The sequence below is a fragment of the Salmo trutta genome, chromosome 16, assembly GCF_901001165.1.
Source record: "Salmo trutta chromosome 16, fSalTru1.1, whole genome shotgun sequence".
Classification (NCBI taxonomy): domain Eukaryota; kingdom Metazoa; phylum Chordata; class Actinopteri; order Salmoniformes; family Salmonidae; genus Salmo; species Salmo trutta.
Window position 1 is genome coordinate 51,241,429 of NC_042972.1, and position 16,728 is coordinate 51,258,156.

The 16,728-nt window shown below is 43.5% G+C and overlaps 1 protein-coding gene across 2 annotated transcripts; it reads right to left on the reverse strand.

The window, feature by feature from the left end:
* Positions 1-1,429: 1,429 nt before the first annotated feature.
* Positions 1,430-13,386, reverse strand: LOC115150984 (PAK4-inhibitor INKA2). 2 transcript variants are annotated; one of them, XM_029694865.1, is made up of 2 exons: positions 12,956-13,386; positions 1,430-4,489 (listed from the first exon to the last, which is right to left on the reverse strand). In XM_029694865.1, the coding sequence occupies exons 1-2, from the start codon at positions 13,025-13,027 to the stop codon at positions 3,344-3,346; spliced, it is 1,218 nt and encodes a 405-aa protein (XP_029550725.1). In that variant the 5' UTR covers positions 13,028-13,386; the 3' UTR covers positions 1,430-3,343. The 2 variants fall into 2 exon arrangements, with proteins under 2 accessions (XP_029550725.1, XP_029550726.1); XM_029694866.1 differs by lacking the exon at positions 12,956-13,386 and adding an exon at positions 5,669-5,726.
* Positions 13,387-16,728: the final 3,342 nt, after the last annotated feature.

A 16,728-nucleotide genomic window follows, 5' to 3' on the forward strand; every position in this document is an offset into this window, starting at 1 on the left:
GCTTTTAATATCATCATCTCTTCATTTCCATCAATACATTTGGGGGGAAAGTCAAAGCTCAACTACTATAAGCTGTGAGGAAGGCTGCCTGCCTCTTGCAAGGGGTTATATGTATTTCTTGCAGGCTTGTATAACGATCCTGTATGGGTTAAGCATTGTGCCCCAGATCTGCGATCAGGCAGTGCTGTGACTGGGCTAGCCTAGGCAGGGCTGTGAGAGAGCGACAGCTGCCTAGCAAGGGGTTGGAGAATGGCGGGAAAAGGGGGGGGTCAGCAAGCATCCGTTGCTTCTCTCCCGAAGGAAAACTGGAACCAGGAGAAAGGGACGACAGTTGCAGCTGTCCCCTCTTCTCTCTCTCTCTCTCTCTCTCTCTCTCACACACACACACACACACACACACACACACACACACACACACACACACACACACACACACACACACACACACACACACACACGGAAAGAGCCCCACAGTTTCCATCCAACACTGCACCTGGAAGTGGACTACTAGCCTACTGTAACAACTCACTGTAATCCTCCTCCCCCTTTCTATTCCCATGCAGATGACTGTAAATTGTATTGCATCTCACGGCCTACTACAGTCTTCTTCATCTGGAACGCTCACTGACATGTCCTAAGAACGTCACGTAATGTTGCAACATGTTCTCGTTAGCAGCTGTTGTGAATGTGTGTCTTATACTTTGATACAGTTCTGAGGATGTGTAAGGGTTCCATTTATACATCAATGTCATGTGCATTGGCATCACCTCTGCTTTCCGTAAGGTGTATTGGACAATGACCCGTGCACTGCCGCTCACGGTGCCCTTCAGAAAGTAAGGCATTGGGTATACTATATATAATGCTTGTGGATAAGTTGCTGTGCTTGAACCCAGTGGTCCCTGGCACTGAGTGTCATATAGTGGTTCTGGAGAAGAGAGACAGAGAGCCAGAGGATCAAAGTGTGCCTGCCTGCCTGTATGTTTATTTATTTAAAACGCTGATGGAGTTGCGATACGGATTTAGACGTACTTTTCCCTGAGTTGATGCACAGGAGATGATTCGCTTCACACTAACCAAATTGTCAGTCATGCTACAGCACTTAGGCCCATAGAGAATGCAGGGAATAGAGTAGAGTAGGTCAAATCCCAGAACTATTCTCAGTAAAGGGAAAGCTTGATCATAGTCTCACAGGGTATGCTGTATGTGGTAAATCTGCTGTTACCATTATATTAAAAAAATAAAAATAAATCCCCCAAAAAACTAAGAACTATTTCAAATCTAAACATAGCGAGACAGACTAATTGGTTTGAAGTATGTTGGGGGGTGTTAAAATCACCCAATAAAAATGGCTCACCGATCAAAGAGTACATTTATGTTCGGAACATACAAATTACATTTCCAGTCAAGGAACCAGACTGGAAATGGCACGTCTTTTCAGAAAACAGTTTAATTTACAAAGAGTCAGTGACAGTTTTACACTCAGTAACACTTTGAGGTTCGCAGAACCACAGTTTTAACAACAGTGCTAAAATGACAATTACAGTTGTAAATATGAAGAAGACAGGCAGAGAGGCTCTTATAGCATAATAGGCTTTGTAGAGGCGGTCCGTCCACGTGTGACTAACTGAATATAATCTGACCTGAATATTGAAAAACCCACCATATGTGTATAGCGATATTTAACAAATCTATTTCAAATTCATGTCTGTTGAATGCATGGATGGGGTGATGTTTCACATCAAATCAACTTCTCAAGCCACTCTTATTACTGAGGGCTGAGGATTGTATTTGCATATCCATATGTCTTCTAAAATAAGAGAAATCGTTTTTGTCATTTCAGTGATTTTCACTGAGGAAATGATGTGGAGCTCAGCTCTGGGAAATGATGGTAAAGGTTGCACCATACTGCTCTGTGAAATCTCCCCGCAACGCCTCAATTTCTTTCATAAAGAGAGCTAGGACTAACCCCATATCTACTGGGTTCAATCTTCCTCCCTTAAGTCCCTTTCAATGAACTGAACACAATGGCTAATAGACTTTGTTGACATCATTAACGTGTTCATTAACATGTTCTCCTGTGGTTCTAGGCGCAACCAAAGAAATATGGCGGACTTCATTAGGTATAGTACTGTATGTACATGTGGAAGGATTCACTGTAAACATTTTCCTCCTCAGTCCTCTGCTATCTACTTTAAAATCTCCGGGCCCTGCTTCGCTTTAGATACGTATTACATACATCTGGAACGTCCGCATCGCAGTTTAGGGTTGATTTGAAAAACGCTTGACAGCCTACGCTGAAAGACTGCACCTCTTGTCTGTGCTGCTGGCTTGTCCTTATGTAACTGTAGGCAACCAGATGGCACACAGCTCTCTCTCTCTCTCTCTCTCTCTCTCTCGCTCTCTCTCTCTCTGCCATGTGTAATACACTACCCAGGAGGATTGGCTGTAGAGTGAAGATGTGCCATCATGTCTACAAGGCAGAGTTAACCCTATCCAGTAGTGGCTTTGTGTGTGTAGGTGGATGGTGAACGGTGAAGGTGTAACGGCGGTGGTTCGGAAACCAAGGGTATGTGATGAGCAACCTTGCCTGAGACCTGAAGACTTGTGTTAGCGCCCCAAGCTAACGCCTAGGCTTTACCTCGGCGGGCTAGAACAGTCTTGTGGCGCCCAGGAGATCCAGGTTCAAACCCAGTCGGTCACACAGGCCACATCCTGATCCCTGAGTGAGGTTGATGTGACAATATTAGACTCTGTGTGTGTTCATCCAGCTGTCTGACTCTGGGCAGCGAGGCGAAGAAGCGCCTGTGGTCATGCTCAGCGGCAGTTCAGTGACAACTGTTTCACAACGTCACAGATAAAACATTTACTAGAGCCCATGCAGTACGTGTAACAGCTGTGTTCTATTGCTAGATAGAAGTACGAGATGAGACTTGAGGGTGGGGATACACTTGGGTGGGACCTACAGCAGAATTCAAACATAATGAAACAGGGTTGAGGTGTGCACCATGATGATGATAATTCAGAGCATTTCTGAGCATCATGTCTATATTGAAGTACCGCCTGTCGTATAAGTCCAGGGCACTTATGGACTCATTCGAATCCTAACAATTTTGGTGAACCCATCTATAAGAGGAAGTCCTGCTTACTCTCTCAGTCACAGCCAGTGAGGTCTTAGGATTGTCAGACAGAACAGTTGCCCTGATAATCTCTCTGTTGGGAAATAGTGTGGATATTCATTCCTCAGTCAGTCCATTCTCTGAGAGGAGACAGACAGACACACAAACCTCCCAGAGCTCCCAGCCAAATCCCCAACACCTGCCACCACCCTGGAGCGGCGTCAGCATCAGACCCACACAGCCGTGTTGTAGTCAAACAAGGGCTGCATTTTCTCCACTCTGGCCTCCTGTCTCCACTCTTGTCTCCTGTCTATGTAAATCCCTGAGATCTGGCTCTGGCTGTGTCTCTCCTCAGCCAGCTGGGGACATGGCCGGCCCTTACCCTGCTGCTGCTGTCCTACACCTGCCCAGAACGGGAGGTAGAAGCTTCCCTTGGTCTGCTGCTTGGCCACTTTCTTGGGCCTCTTGAAGAGTTTGGCCTCCTGGTTCTCGGGGACCATCCAGCCTGGCCTCTCCTTCAGGAGCTTGTCCCTGTCGGGCCTCACGCTGCGCAGGAACTTCTTGAAGATGTTGGTGGTCAGAGAGAACTTCCTGCAGATCTCCTGGGAGCGGCTGAGACGGAGAGGGTGGGCAGGGGAGTCGGGCCTGTCGGCTCCGTCCGCCCCGACACAAACACCCCCAATCATCTCCTCCTTCTCCAGCTCAGGCAAGTCCAGCCAGTTGCCCACCAGGTCGGCGAAAACGTTGTCCCCTAGGACCAGGGGCTGCCGGTTGCGGCTGCGGCTCATGAGCGAGGAGGTCCAGTCACTGGAGTCGTCCATGCTGTCCTGGGAGTAGTCGCTGTCCAGCGAGGGGCCTTCCCTGGACAAGCTGTAGAGGATGCCAGGCAGATCCACCACCTGGGCTGGGTGAGCCGGCTGCTGATGCTGCTCTGGAAACACTTGGCTAAGACGTGGGCCACAGTACTCCACCTGTGGGGCAGTGTATCCAGACACTCTGCGGGGGAGAGGGAGAGGCTGGCTCTCACTCTCAGTCTCCACTGTCTCCAAGCTGGAGGAGGAAGGAGAGGTGCTCAGGCTGCTCCGGTGCCCCACCCGGCTCTGCTGCTGCTGCTCCTCCTGACCAGTTGTCCAGTCCAAGGGGGGCCTGAGGGTCTCATCGTGGCCAGGGCCGAGGGTAGGCTTGAGGCTGGGGATAGGGCAAGGGCCACATGTGTCTGCTGTTGGTGGTGGGGCCGCCCTTTGGATGGGCCTCCCTGAGATGTCTAGTTGCTCCAGCACTGTCTGCACTTGTAGAAGCTTGAGTTCCTGAAGAGCCCCCATCATGGAGTTCATTTGAGCATGGAGGCCATCTCCTGCCTCCTTCATAGAGACCTGTAGAGAAAGAGAGGGGAGAGGGAGAGGGGGGAGACAAAAACAACAAGGAAATGGCCAGTTAGCTTCACCCGCAAACCTCATCCATTCAAGCACTTGATCTATAACCCTCGGTCAAACATCGACCACTGTTTATATTGCCCCTCTACGGTTGAACTTAGTTAGATCACAGCACCTCTTAGGACAAATTAATGAACTCAAAGACAAACCAAAATGTACACATGGCACTAACATATTTAGCCCTCACAAATAATGATTTGTTTTCCATATCTCCATTAGTGTTGCTACAGTTTATCTCTCGCTGCACCGTAGCCCTTCTGTGTTTTGAGGCCACTCGTGTTTTTTTGTTCGGTCACGTGACCCGTTTTGAATGACAGGGCCCCCATATGGCCTGCGTATGTGAGAGGACCCTGTCGCTCAGCAGCTGTAGGGAGGAGTATCTCTGGCTTCATCTCTCCCACGCTCTCTCTTTCTCTCTCTTTCTCTCTCTTTTTCTCTCTTTTTCTCTCTCTCAAACTCCTCTCTCTCTCTCTCTCTCTCTCTCTCTCTCTGTTCCAGAATCCTGTGGGACTGAGCTTATGTCATGTGACCAAGCTATAACCGTTTCCCCTGCAGCCAAGCAGTCCCTGAGGCAATAGCGTGTCTTTTAAAAATGAAGCCATGCACCCTGACTTACTTTGAACTTGGCTGTTGATATGACAGATATGTCTTCGGAATTAAGAACGCACAGATGCGAACGCTCCTCCTTAAACGCAAAACTGTGTGATGTTACAGAAATAGGGGGGAAGAGCATTTCAATCCACGCTGATATCGTTTTGAGAATGCCATGTTGCATTTGAACATTTGAATAATGGATTGGAATAACAGATCATATTTCAGTAGTCTGACCAACTATGTTTTCACTGTTTTCACTGTCTCTCTGAATAGAGACACCTTTCACTCAAGGACAGCTAATACAACTGGGTAATACAATTGGTCCACCATACCAACAATGTAACATTATTTGTGTGCACTTTATAAGATTGCTCCAACTCACAGTAGAATGCAAACATCGGAACAAGTTGGATAAAATGCTGTTCAATTAAATGAAATATAGAAAACATCAACTTTATACCTCACTCTATACGTCCAAGATATTAAATCTATCCATCAGTCTAAGATCCAAATAAATCATCTTACCTTGTTATAACTTTTACACAAGTCTGTTCCTCTCTCTTGGCTGCTCTGTCAGTCCGTCTCTACTCTCCACTCTCCACCTTTCAAACAGCCCTTCCTGCCAACCCCTATATGTAGCCCCTGCCAATCAGGGCCAGTCTCTGTCCTGGCAGCCAATCAGTTGTGTCTGTCTAGACGTTAATCCCTAACTGTGGGGGTGGGTTCACTCAAGCACACATTAATTGACAAAGACTGGGTGAGAGTCAGCAGCAGTGGAAGTGGTGTTTGGGGTAACAGCAGTGTGAGTTGGGGGGGTGTGAGGGGTGTTGGGGGGGGGGGTGAGTGTTATGGCGGCCTTGCCATATGTTTAGATGTCTAGAGGGATTCAATTATTGAAGAACAGGAGGGGGGGTGGGTATCATAGGTAGCAAGGTCAATGATATTGTACTTGGGGACTGTGGTGCCAAGTGGAAAAGCATTGGATCAGTAACTACAGTAACTAACACAATAGCAAACGACAGACAGGAAAGTATCACCAGAAGTGATTGAGATGTGAGAGGTGAACATAATAATCTGCAGTATGTCCTGATGTATGACGTAACAACATGTTTACAATATGTTAATAACATGTTGTAATACTTAATACGAAGAGCGACCTCGTAAATCTTTTTTTTTTTTTAAACCTGCAGGCCTACATCAAAAGAATAAATCAATATAATTTGCCTGAAAAAAATCGTTCAACATTTTGCAGACATTCTTGTTTAGAACTAATAAGACAACATGGTCAATCTTTCAACAGTTGCAAGAGCCACTGTACTGACCAACCCTAAACTAGCCTTTCCTCCCTCCATATTCAAACAAAGATAATTATGCATGAAGAAGCACTTGAAAAGGTCTCACAGAAGATATCATAATCCATACGCAGCTCAGCTGACATTTCCACCCAAAAATGAAACGCAACATCAGTAGGCCTACTCTTGAACCACATGGGTAGATAGCGGAATAACTTAGGGGGTGAATAACACTGTCAAAGGTCATATAATAAGCCTATCGATGCATATGCTGGAGACAAAGGAGTCTTGGTTCCTGAGTAGCCATTATACAAGGGGAAGGTAATTGGAACAATGAGGTTGTCTCTGTGTTCTCTGCGGTTCTAGGCGCTAAAACATATGGCTGACTTCATTAGGTATAACTAGCTGGAGTCTTTAGAAGCTGGTGAACAGGCTTTATATAATTACTGTTTACCTCAAACCACATCAAGGTTCAACCAGCATTGCCACATGGTGCACACAGTTGGGTTTTCCCGATTATCTCCATAAAACAACGTGGAATTTTCAATAACATTACGTCAGAATAATTCGAAAGATTACATCACAAGGTGCTGAAGTTGCCCGTCTACAGCTGTTCTGCAACCTCTTGTTTGGAGATGCTACTATTCCTATTCACATGGAATCTATCTGGCTGACTTGTTCATGCATGCTTACTCCTCACATGCAACCCTTCTTCCATCCCAAACACACGCATCCGCTCCAATTATCCAAAAGCACACGCTGTTTACTCCATTTGGCTCTCTTAAATGATTCATAATGTCCTCTAAGGCTTCAGCCCCATTGTTGACTTCACCGTGCCAACTAAGGCACTTAATTGACCTCACATGACCCCAAAACTTTGTGGCCCAAATAGGTCAGACGTTTCCAGATCATAGACTAGCTGGAATCAGCTTTCTGCTGGATCAAATCAAGTCACATTTTTTTGACTGACCGTCTCCCCAGGGCAGTGTACTGTACCACCCCAGATGTTTACTGTATTGTGTTGCAGAGATGGCTTGAGTCAGTGGTTCATAGAAATGTGCTGATAACCACCCCCTTCTCATTACCTGGATCCTCCAGATCTTAAACTCAGCAAATGGAGAGGGAAATGGTTCCTTTCTGGGGGGGAAACTGCAGGGCATCGAACACTGTCTCTCTGGTACCATTAGCTTACTAAAGCCATATCTCAAACACTGAAGCTAAGTCAGCAGCTTTCTGTAATGTTAGTACGTTAGCATTGCTTCAGCAGTTTGATCTGTCAGTGTCTACCTGTGGACTGTAGACAGTCGGTTAGTGACTGAAAATGTATTAAGAAGTAAAAAGTGCAGGTTAAGGACAATCCAGCCATCCTCAGGCAACAAATGCAGTGATGCAAACGGAATGTAATTGGCAATTAAGTTCTGAATGCTTCAAATGTGGGGAGTAATTACAGGCAGTCCGGAATTAATGTTGGATGATTACCCATTAAAAGTTATGTCTCTTAAAAAGGCTATGAGGTGCCACGTCATATCAAGTGTGCAAAGGAGCGTTCACCAACTATTACACAGTTAGCATTCACGCTAGTCATTGAATATGCATGAATGTGAATTAAATCCCACCCAGCATCAATAAATGAACACTATCCATGCACTCAGTTGAGATTAGGGTCGCGGCTCTTGAGTGTTCTCTCCTCGTTCAGTTAAGGGGGAAACAAAATGTGAGCAAGCGTGACGCATTTGTTCCGGTTAAATCTGTCTCCCTGCATGTACACAGAACCCTTATTGACACGGTTTAACTGGATTCATTGATGAAATAAACAGCACACAAACACAAACACATTTCTTTAAGTGGCAGTTCAGTCTAATAAGGGAGTGTCAACTAAACACATGTACTCCATGTCATGAATTTAAAAGAGAGCCATTCAGTGTTGATGGGTAGGAGAAATGAGAGGTCAAGGAAAGGTTATCAAACCCTAGGCTATTAGAGATGGCACTTAACACACACACACACACACACACACACACACACACACACACACACACACACACACACACACACACACACACACACACACACACACACACACAGAGAATCCCCACAACCCCTCACACACCTCTTATTGAGTATGAATGGTAGGTTGTGTTGGTCAAGGGCAGTACTGGGATCTGTATCCAGGGCATACAGACCATGCCTCTGTACTGCCCATATAGCAGAGCCCTGTGGTGGAGTGAGCCAGGGCTCTACGCTGCCCATAGACCAGAGACCAGAAGTGTGGTGAGCCAGGCCAAGCCTCCTGGGGCCTTTAACACTGGGAGGTGGTCTAATGGGCAGTTTCCTGGCCTCGCAGATCTTGTTTCTGCCTTAAATGATAAAGCTGGAAGGGAGCAGTGGGTTGCTTAAGCCTTAGAGGACATTAGTGACATCTTTGGAAGATAATTTTTGAAGTCAGTTGGTGGTCAAATCTAGAGACATAATGATCAACAGCAGATTAGAGACTGGAACAGAAGTCTGTAGATGTGGTGTGCTGTGCAAGTGCTCACCAAAATCCCTAACAATAAAAATAGGAAACTTTACTAGATCATTGTACTGCAAACGCTCAAGATAATTGTAATGACTTACCTACTACCATGACATTCATTATGTAGGTCTTGAGCAACTTGTTTATATTTTCGGGTTGAATCATTTATTTTCACTGTGAATCACTTTCATCCAATCTCAATGGCCGCATCATGCAAACCAATGTGACCCCGGACAATTTTAGCCAAGGGGAAGGAAGGGCCGGCTGGAGAATGGAACCACAAGAGATGCTCCAAACAAACCAACAGAGACCACTGCGCCGTACCACTACCACCCCTACGCCCTGAAGGTAACAAAGAACAAGGAGAGTCTCCGTGAGCACAGTAGCTTGGTTCACCACCTCAGGACGTAACGGCATTGGCATAGTTTCTCTCTCAGAAGTTCCATGACCTTACAGCTCACGCACACCCTCCCTAGAAGAGCATTCCAAACTGACAGATGGTTATGTTTGAAATGTCTTGAGGCGAATAAAAGATAAAGAACAACCATAAAAGTGAAATTAGTGTTAGTATCGATGTCAAAAGCTTTGATATCCTTTTACACGCTGAAGTTACAGCGCCATGCAGATGTTCAGGAGGTACTCAGGGGGGGGGGGGGGGGGAACATTAGTTGCCTTGAAAAGGACTGAATCTTTGTATGGCACATGATGTGTCATCATCATTGTGCTTAGCAGTGTTGCATTGTTATGCACCCAAGAATTTGTTTTGCCATACAGGACTTTCATATGAAATCAAATCAAACTTCATTTGTCACATGCGCTCAATAGAACCTTACTGTGAAATGCTTACAAGCCCTTAACCAACAATGCAGTTAAAAAAAGTTACTAAAATATTTACTAAATAAACGAAAGTAAAAAAGAATAAAAAGTAACACAATAAAATAACAATAACGAGACTATATACAGGGGGTACCGGTACTGAGTCAATGTGCGGGGGTACGGTCATATGCCGAGCAGTTGCCATACCAAGCAGTGATGCAACCGGTCAGGATGCTCTCAATGGTTCAGCTGTAGAACTTTTTGAGGATCTGGGGACCCATGCCAAATCTTCAGTCTCCTGAGAGGGAAAAAGGTGTTGTCATGCCCTCTTCACGACTGTCTTGGTGAGTTTGGACCATGGTAGTTCGTTGGTGATGTGAACTTGAAACTCTCTACCTGCTCCACTACAGCCCCGTCGTTGTTCATGTTTTCGATGTTTTCCTGTAGTCCACGATCAGCTCTTTTGTCTTGCTCACATTTTTGTCTCTGACCTCCCTATAGGCTGTCTCATCGTTGTCGGTAATCAGGCCTACCACTGTTGTGTCGTCAGCAAACTTAATGATGGTGTTGGAGTCGTGTTTGGCCACTCAGTCGTGGGAGAACAGGGAGAACAGGAGGGGACTAAGCACACACCCCTGAGGAGCCCCAGTGTTGAGGATCAGCATGGCAGACGTGTTGTTGCCTACCCTTACCACCTGGTGGCGGCCCATCAGGAAGTCCAGGATCCAGTTGCAGAGGGAGGTGTTTAGTCCCAGGGTCCTTAGCTTAGTGATGAGCTTTGTGGGCACTATGGTGTTGAACGCTGATGATAAAACAGTCCATAGTATGATATATATAACATCCACAATAAGATGATTAGACTTAGATAATTAGGCTAAGCTACAGTCCTTATTCTATTCCATTAGTTTCTATTCTATTATTTTCTATTCTATTCTATTGCTCTTATTCACACCCCCTTGCTTGTTCTCTGCACTGGTATAATGGTAAATGGGGGTTCAGGGGAACCAGCATAGGCAGACACAGACAGACATGTGGGAACTTTGGCATCGGCAACACCTTAGGGGAACAAGACACTCCAACAGATTGTGCTCTGCATGGTACAGGAGTGGACAGACTCAGGGAGAGTTAAAAAAAAAAAACCTTGCATCTGCTCTCTGTTTCTGCTTCATCACAGGGATGACAGACTCCCTCTTCTTTTGGGTTTGCAAACTGTGATATGGCAACCATCACTTCACACAACATGCCATACCATGGCTCCCTCCTGTTGTGATCAGAGTGCCAGGCCAGTTGACAGACGTGGAGCTAATTCAGTGCAGACAACCCAGAAGCCACAGAAGTGTCATGTTACAGACCGTGCATGCCTTGCCCTGGGCATGTGGGTTAAAGAACATTCTACCCGTTTGAAGAGCGTTCCAATAGGAGTTGTGCCAGTTAATGCTGCTTTGAAAATGCTGTGTATGCATCTGCCAAAAGATCTGGAACATGAGCAGTGAGAACCCAGAATGTGGATCGTACACTTCAAACTGAGAATACCGTTTTTTCCCCTGGGTATCTTTAATCACAGAGTCCCTAACAACGGCCCTATGAAAACAGAATAGATTTACAGCAATAGCCTATCTATTTCAGAAGACTGTCTTCAAAGTCCATCACAGTGTCAAGGGAGTGTATAGCCTACACATGCCTCTGTGTTTGAAAGTTAGGAATATTAATAAAGCAATATTAGGCGACCCCTCCAAATTCACATAGCAATGTGATTTATAGATTCTGTCATTCTCATTGAAAGCAAGTATAAGAAGTGGTAGATCTGTTCTATGTGCGCTATTTCTATGCTTCCCTTTAGTTAAGTTTCGTTTTTATGTCTTTTACTTTCGGTTTTGTACACCAGCTTCAAACAGCTGAAAATGCAATATTTCTGATTATTGAAAATATATTTCAGAGCGGTTAAGATGGTACAATGATTCTCTACACTTGCTTTGTCACATAAACTGAAATTAGGCAAACCGTTAGAATATTTGCAACCAGGTAATGGCTGAGCAATTTCTGCATATTGCACCATTAATATAGGCAGCAGTTGAATATATGAAGTTTCATTCCAAAACACTATATATCCATTTTCAGAAATTTTGATAAATGAGCTTTTATTGTTGCACATTATGAAAGCGATTGGTGTGCTTTTTCGATATCTAATCATGACATGGGGTTGTTCAACAGGTATTTGTTTAAAATCTATCACTTGATGGTTTCATTTGAGAGACAAAAAATGATGTTTTCTTGCTAAATGCTGTATATCCGCATCACTCTCAGAGAAATCAGTAGCACTGCTTGGTTTTACACAGTCAAATGGAACAAATAACTAAAGAACTGTGCAAATGCTACATTTGTGACATCAATGTTTAAAAAAATAATGAAATCCAGTAATATGAGATCTGTATGTAAAACATTTACCTTTGACATTTTAGTCATTTAGCAGATGCTGTTATCCAGAGCGACTTACAGTAAGGGCATTCATCTTAAGATAGCGTGAGACAAGCACATATCACAGTCAAATATATAGGATACAAACATTCCATTCCAGCTAAACAATGGACATATAGCATTTTGCACACAAAAACAAACATTTCATACACATCTAAAATCTATGAATTAAACATCTGAGAACAGTAATTTTTACACACACACATGAAAGTACCCATAAGCAATCATGTCTGATGAAAAAACACAAATGCAAAGAATTGTTGGCCATAGCGTTTTGGAAATACTCTTCATAGAACATTGAGCATCTCATGGAAAGAAAAGAGAGCAGGAAACTGCTTGACCATTCATTAGACTGTACAGTTTCTTCCCGTCCATCCCAGGCGCATGAACAACGGTCTGCAAAAATCATAGGATCGGATGTTCGAACTGAGCATTTGATTTGCTTGAGTTAACTTATTTATAAATGGAGTCAATGGAATTATGCCGTATTATGCAACCTCGGCTGTATAACAACTAAATATGAATAACTAAATATTATCATTTATATTTTTGTAGCTGTTTACTTATTTTGTGACCCAGTTACATTTGCATTTAAAATGTCAAAAACACGCTACATCTGAATGCATATACTAAAATTGGATATCAGAACAATAGTTGAAGTAGAAACAGAAAACAAACATTGTATAATCAGAAAACTCAAATAAGATGACATACCAGTTCCTGCTTCAGACGTCTCAAGCAAGTATCCATATTTTTGCGCTCTGACATGTAAAGCTGGTGTTCCATTTTTGTAAACGTAAGTAGGCTTTTTCAAATAAAATACTTGCTCACTATTTCAAGCATGCCTATCACAAACGTCACATAATCTAAACTATTCAATTGTCAGCGTCATGATGATGGAACAAGCAAAAACGCCCAATCTTGTTCTGGAATTCGCGCGCTCGTCTAGTTGTGGATGTGGATTCGAAAAGCACTCCAATACTCCAAATATGATCGATTGTTTAGTCCTAAAGATTATTTAGGTTTGCACGATTGCCTGTCGATATCTCTGACTTGTCATCCCCCTGCTTAGTTTACAGCGTGTAACCTATTCTTCTGATTCATGGGGAGCGCTTACGTTGACCTCTCAATTTCCTCCAATGAGATTGCGATGTTTATTTTTCTTTGGCACTGTGTTGACGTTATAGCTGTAATGAAAGAAAAAGGGAATATATTTGCAATGGACGTTATGAATTATGGCCATGTGGTATTAAAATAACTCAATTGAAATATAAAGTAGTTAGGCGTTGACAGTGTTTTAGACTAGAGAAAATACACATTTGAACGAACTAGCAATTGCACTGGTGTGTAGACACCTGCTCGTTTGAAATGATTGAAATGGAATGGATTTGACATTGGAATTGGAATGGAATTGTACCAGTGGAGGCTGCTGAGGGGAGGACGCCTCCTAATAATGGCTGGAATGAAGTCAAAGGAGTGGTATCAGCCACATGGAAAATACTTCTTTGATGCCATTCTATTGACTCCATTCCAGCCATTATTATGAGCCGTCCTCCCATCAGCAGCCTCCACTGAATTGTACATATTCTCCAAGGATAGGATGTAACACTGGACCAAAAATGTGTACAACTCAAAGCCTACACTTTTGATACACAGATGATGATTGGTTGAAAGGCGAGTTGGGTTATGCATTGAATTGGTGTTCCTCAGAAAAATAAACAAAAAATGCATAATTCACATGACCAGTGCTGGTGTCCTGCCACTCAAGTCATACACACAACATTTCCTATTCATTTTATGCACTGCAAAAGGTAGGTAGGTAGGTAGGTAGTGTCAGGTAGCCTAGCGGTTAAGAGCTTTGGGCCCGTAACCAAAAAGTTGTTGGTTCGAATCCCCAGGCTGACTAGGTGTGAAATCTGTTGATGTACCCTTGAGCAAGGCACTTAACCCTAATTGCTCCTGTAAGTTGCTCTGCTAAATGACTAGAACTACAAAGTGTCTGCTAAAATGAGCAGCACATACTGTCGGTTATCTCAGGAGGGCAAAGTACTGTCACCCTCACAGTCAGCAAGGAAGCACCTGAGTGACAGTCCTTTGTTGTGTGACCTGGATACAATACTCATCGGAGGAATGAAGGGGTTGATCCTGTAAATATCCCTCTCTTGCTCAATTGAGACACTTGGACCAGACTTCAGAAATGGTGTTGGAGCTCCAGAGCTCCTTGTGTATGACCTGATTCCATCTAAATTAGTACTATTATCATCTTGTATCTGCCACACGTTGGGCTTTCCCAGATGGATGAGAGAGGAGGAAGTAGCTCTGACTTCAATTCCAAAAGCAAGGAAATGGGGCTGGATGTATGAATAAATCATCTGAAACGTCGGTGTACTTTAGGGGGAAGGAGAGACGCTGCCTTCAACACGCTGTCTCTTTTTATTAGACAGCTTGATTTCCCACTGTTGTTATTACAGTATTATGCAAATATGTTTGCATTCATTCATGTGCAAAGAGAAGCTCTGTTACCCTTGTTGGGTTCATGTCTTTATGCAGAGTTTCTTGCCCAGCAGCGTAGTGTAATGAGATGTATGTTAAATATGACGACCGGACTTTCTTTTAATGAAGAATGTGAACCCATGGCCTGACCCCGACCTGCAGCTGCCCTCCTGCATGTCCTCACTTCCCCCCCAGCTGTCCGCAGGACTATGCCGCCTGTGGAAACGTATCCAGTGCCAGACCAAACAGCACACACTACTGCAGACACATTCAGCAGCAACAACTGTTCTCCATACATTATCCCACTGCAAAGCCAAAGATGCTTTTAGATAGCGTTAATTGAGTTTAGTAATAGGAAGTGCATCTTGTCTTCAGTTTCTTGCCAACCACCTGCTTCAAACCCAGTTCCATGTACTCTTCTTTCTGGTATTAAAGGGGTCACTGCATCAGCCACTCCCCATTTGCCGAGTTGAGGGTGACACTTAGTCAACAGAGTGCCCAGATATCAGTATGTTGCTTAGTTAGCATTCGTTTATGACGCATTGCAGTAGTAGCCTCGGAGTCTTTTTTTCAATTTATGTGCTCTGTGCTGAACTGTTGTGTGAGCTAGAACCAGGAGCCATATTGTCATCAGTTTATGTTGGAGTGCATGCTCACCCAGTTTACGCTAAATTGGCCCAATGCGCCATCATTGTCTTGCAGTTTCTCCTCATCATCATTGACTGTTCCTGGCATTAAGGGATTAAGCGAATTGATAGGGACTGATCAGATGTTACCTTGTTTTGAAATTAATATGATCTCCACAAGCCACTTTCTAAAATGTAGGAACGTTGGCTCAATGGTTGAAGACAAGCCTGACCCCTTGTGGCCATAATTGGAATAACACAGTTTGACATTGATAACACTATTTTACATTGAACGAGAATTCTAACCATTTCAACCATGAAATGAATCATTTGAACCACAAAGTGGAAAAACACATTCAAAATATCTTCATATGTCTCTCCACTAGTAATAATTTATAATCATTGCCTTTGAATTTGTGGTTTTCATTGAATTCTCTTCAGTTTTCTCTCTTATATACTTAACAAACTGCTCAGTAGTTGTGTGGTCACACTGTCAAGTTAGCCACAATCTGACCACATAGAGTTGGGGATATGCAATGACTGTATGGCCGGCTCCACGGGTGGCAAAGCCGAGCATGGAACCCCCAGATGGAATTTGTGCCCCCATAAACTTAACAAATGGTATATGAATTACCTTGCCTGGTTTTGCCAATGTAGCGCTGCTGGGCCTGCCAGTAGAGGCTATATGCCGTGTGTGCTCATTATCTGAGGAGGGGGGGATGTAATCATATAATATTTAGTAGTTAAAATCCAAAAATGCATTCTGATTGGCAGTGGTGTAAAGTACTTAAGTAAAAATACTTTAAAGTACTACTTAAGTCGTTTTCTGAGGTATCTGTACTTTACTTTACTATTTATATTTTTGACAACTTTTACTTCACTACATTCCTGAAGAAAATAATGTACTTTTTACTCCATACATTTTACCCGACACCCAATAGTACTTGTTACATTTTGAATGCTTAGCAGGACAGAAAATGTTCCAATTCACACACTTATCATGAGAACATCCGTGGTCATCCCTAATTCCTCTGATCTGGCGGACTCACTAAACACAAATGCTTTGTTTGTAAATTATGTCTGAGTGTTGGAGTGTGACCCTGACTATCCATACATTAAAAAAACAAGAAAAGATTTAAATGATTCGTACTTTAAAATGATTTGTACTTTTACTTTTGATACCGAAGTATATTTTAGCAATTTCATTTACTTTTGATACTTAAGTATATTTAAAACCAAATTCTTCTAGACTTTTGTTCAAGTAGTATTTTACTGGGTGACTTTCACTTTACTTGACTAATTTTTTATTAATGTATCTTTACTTTTACTCAAGTATGAGAATTGGGTACTTTTTCCATCACTGTTGAT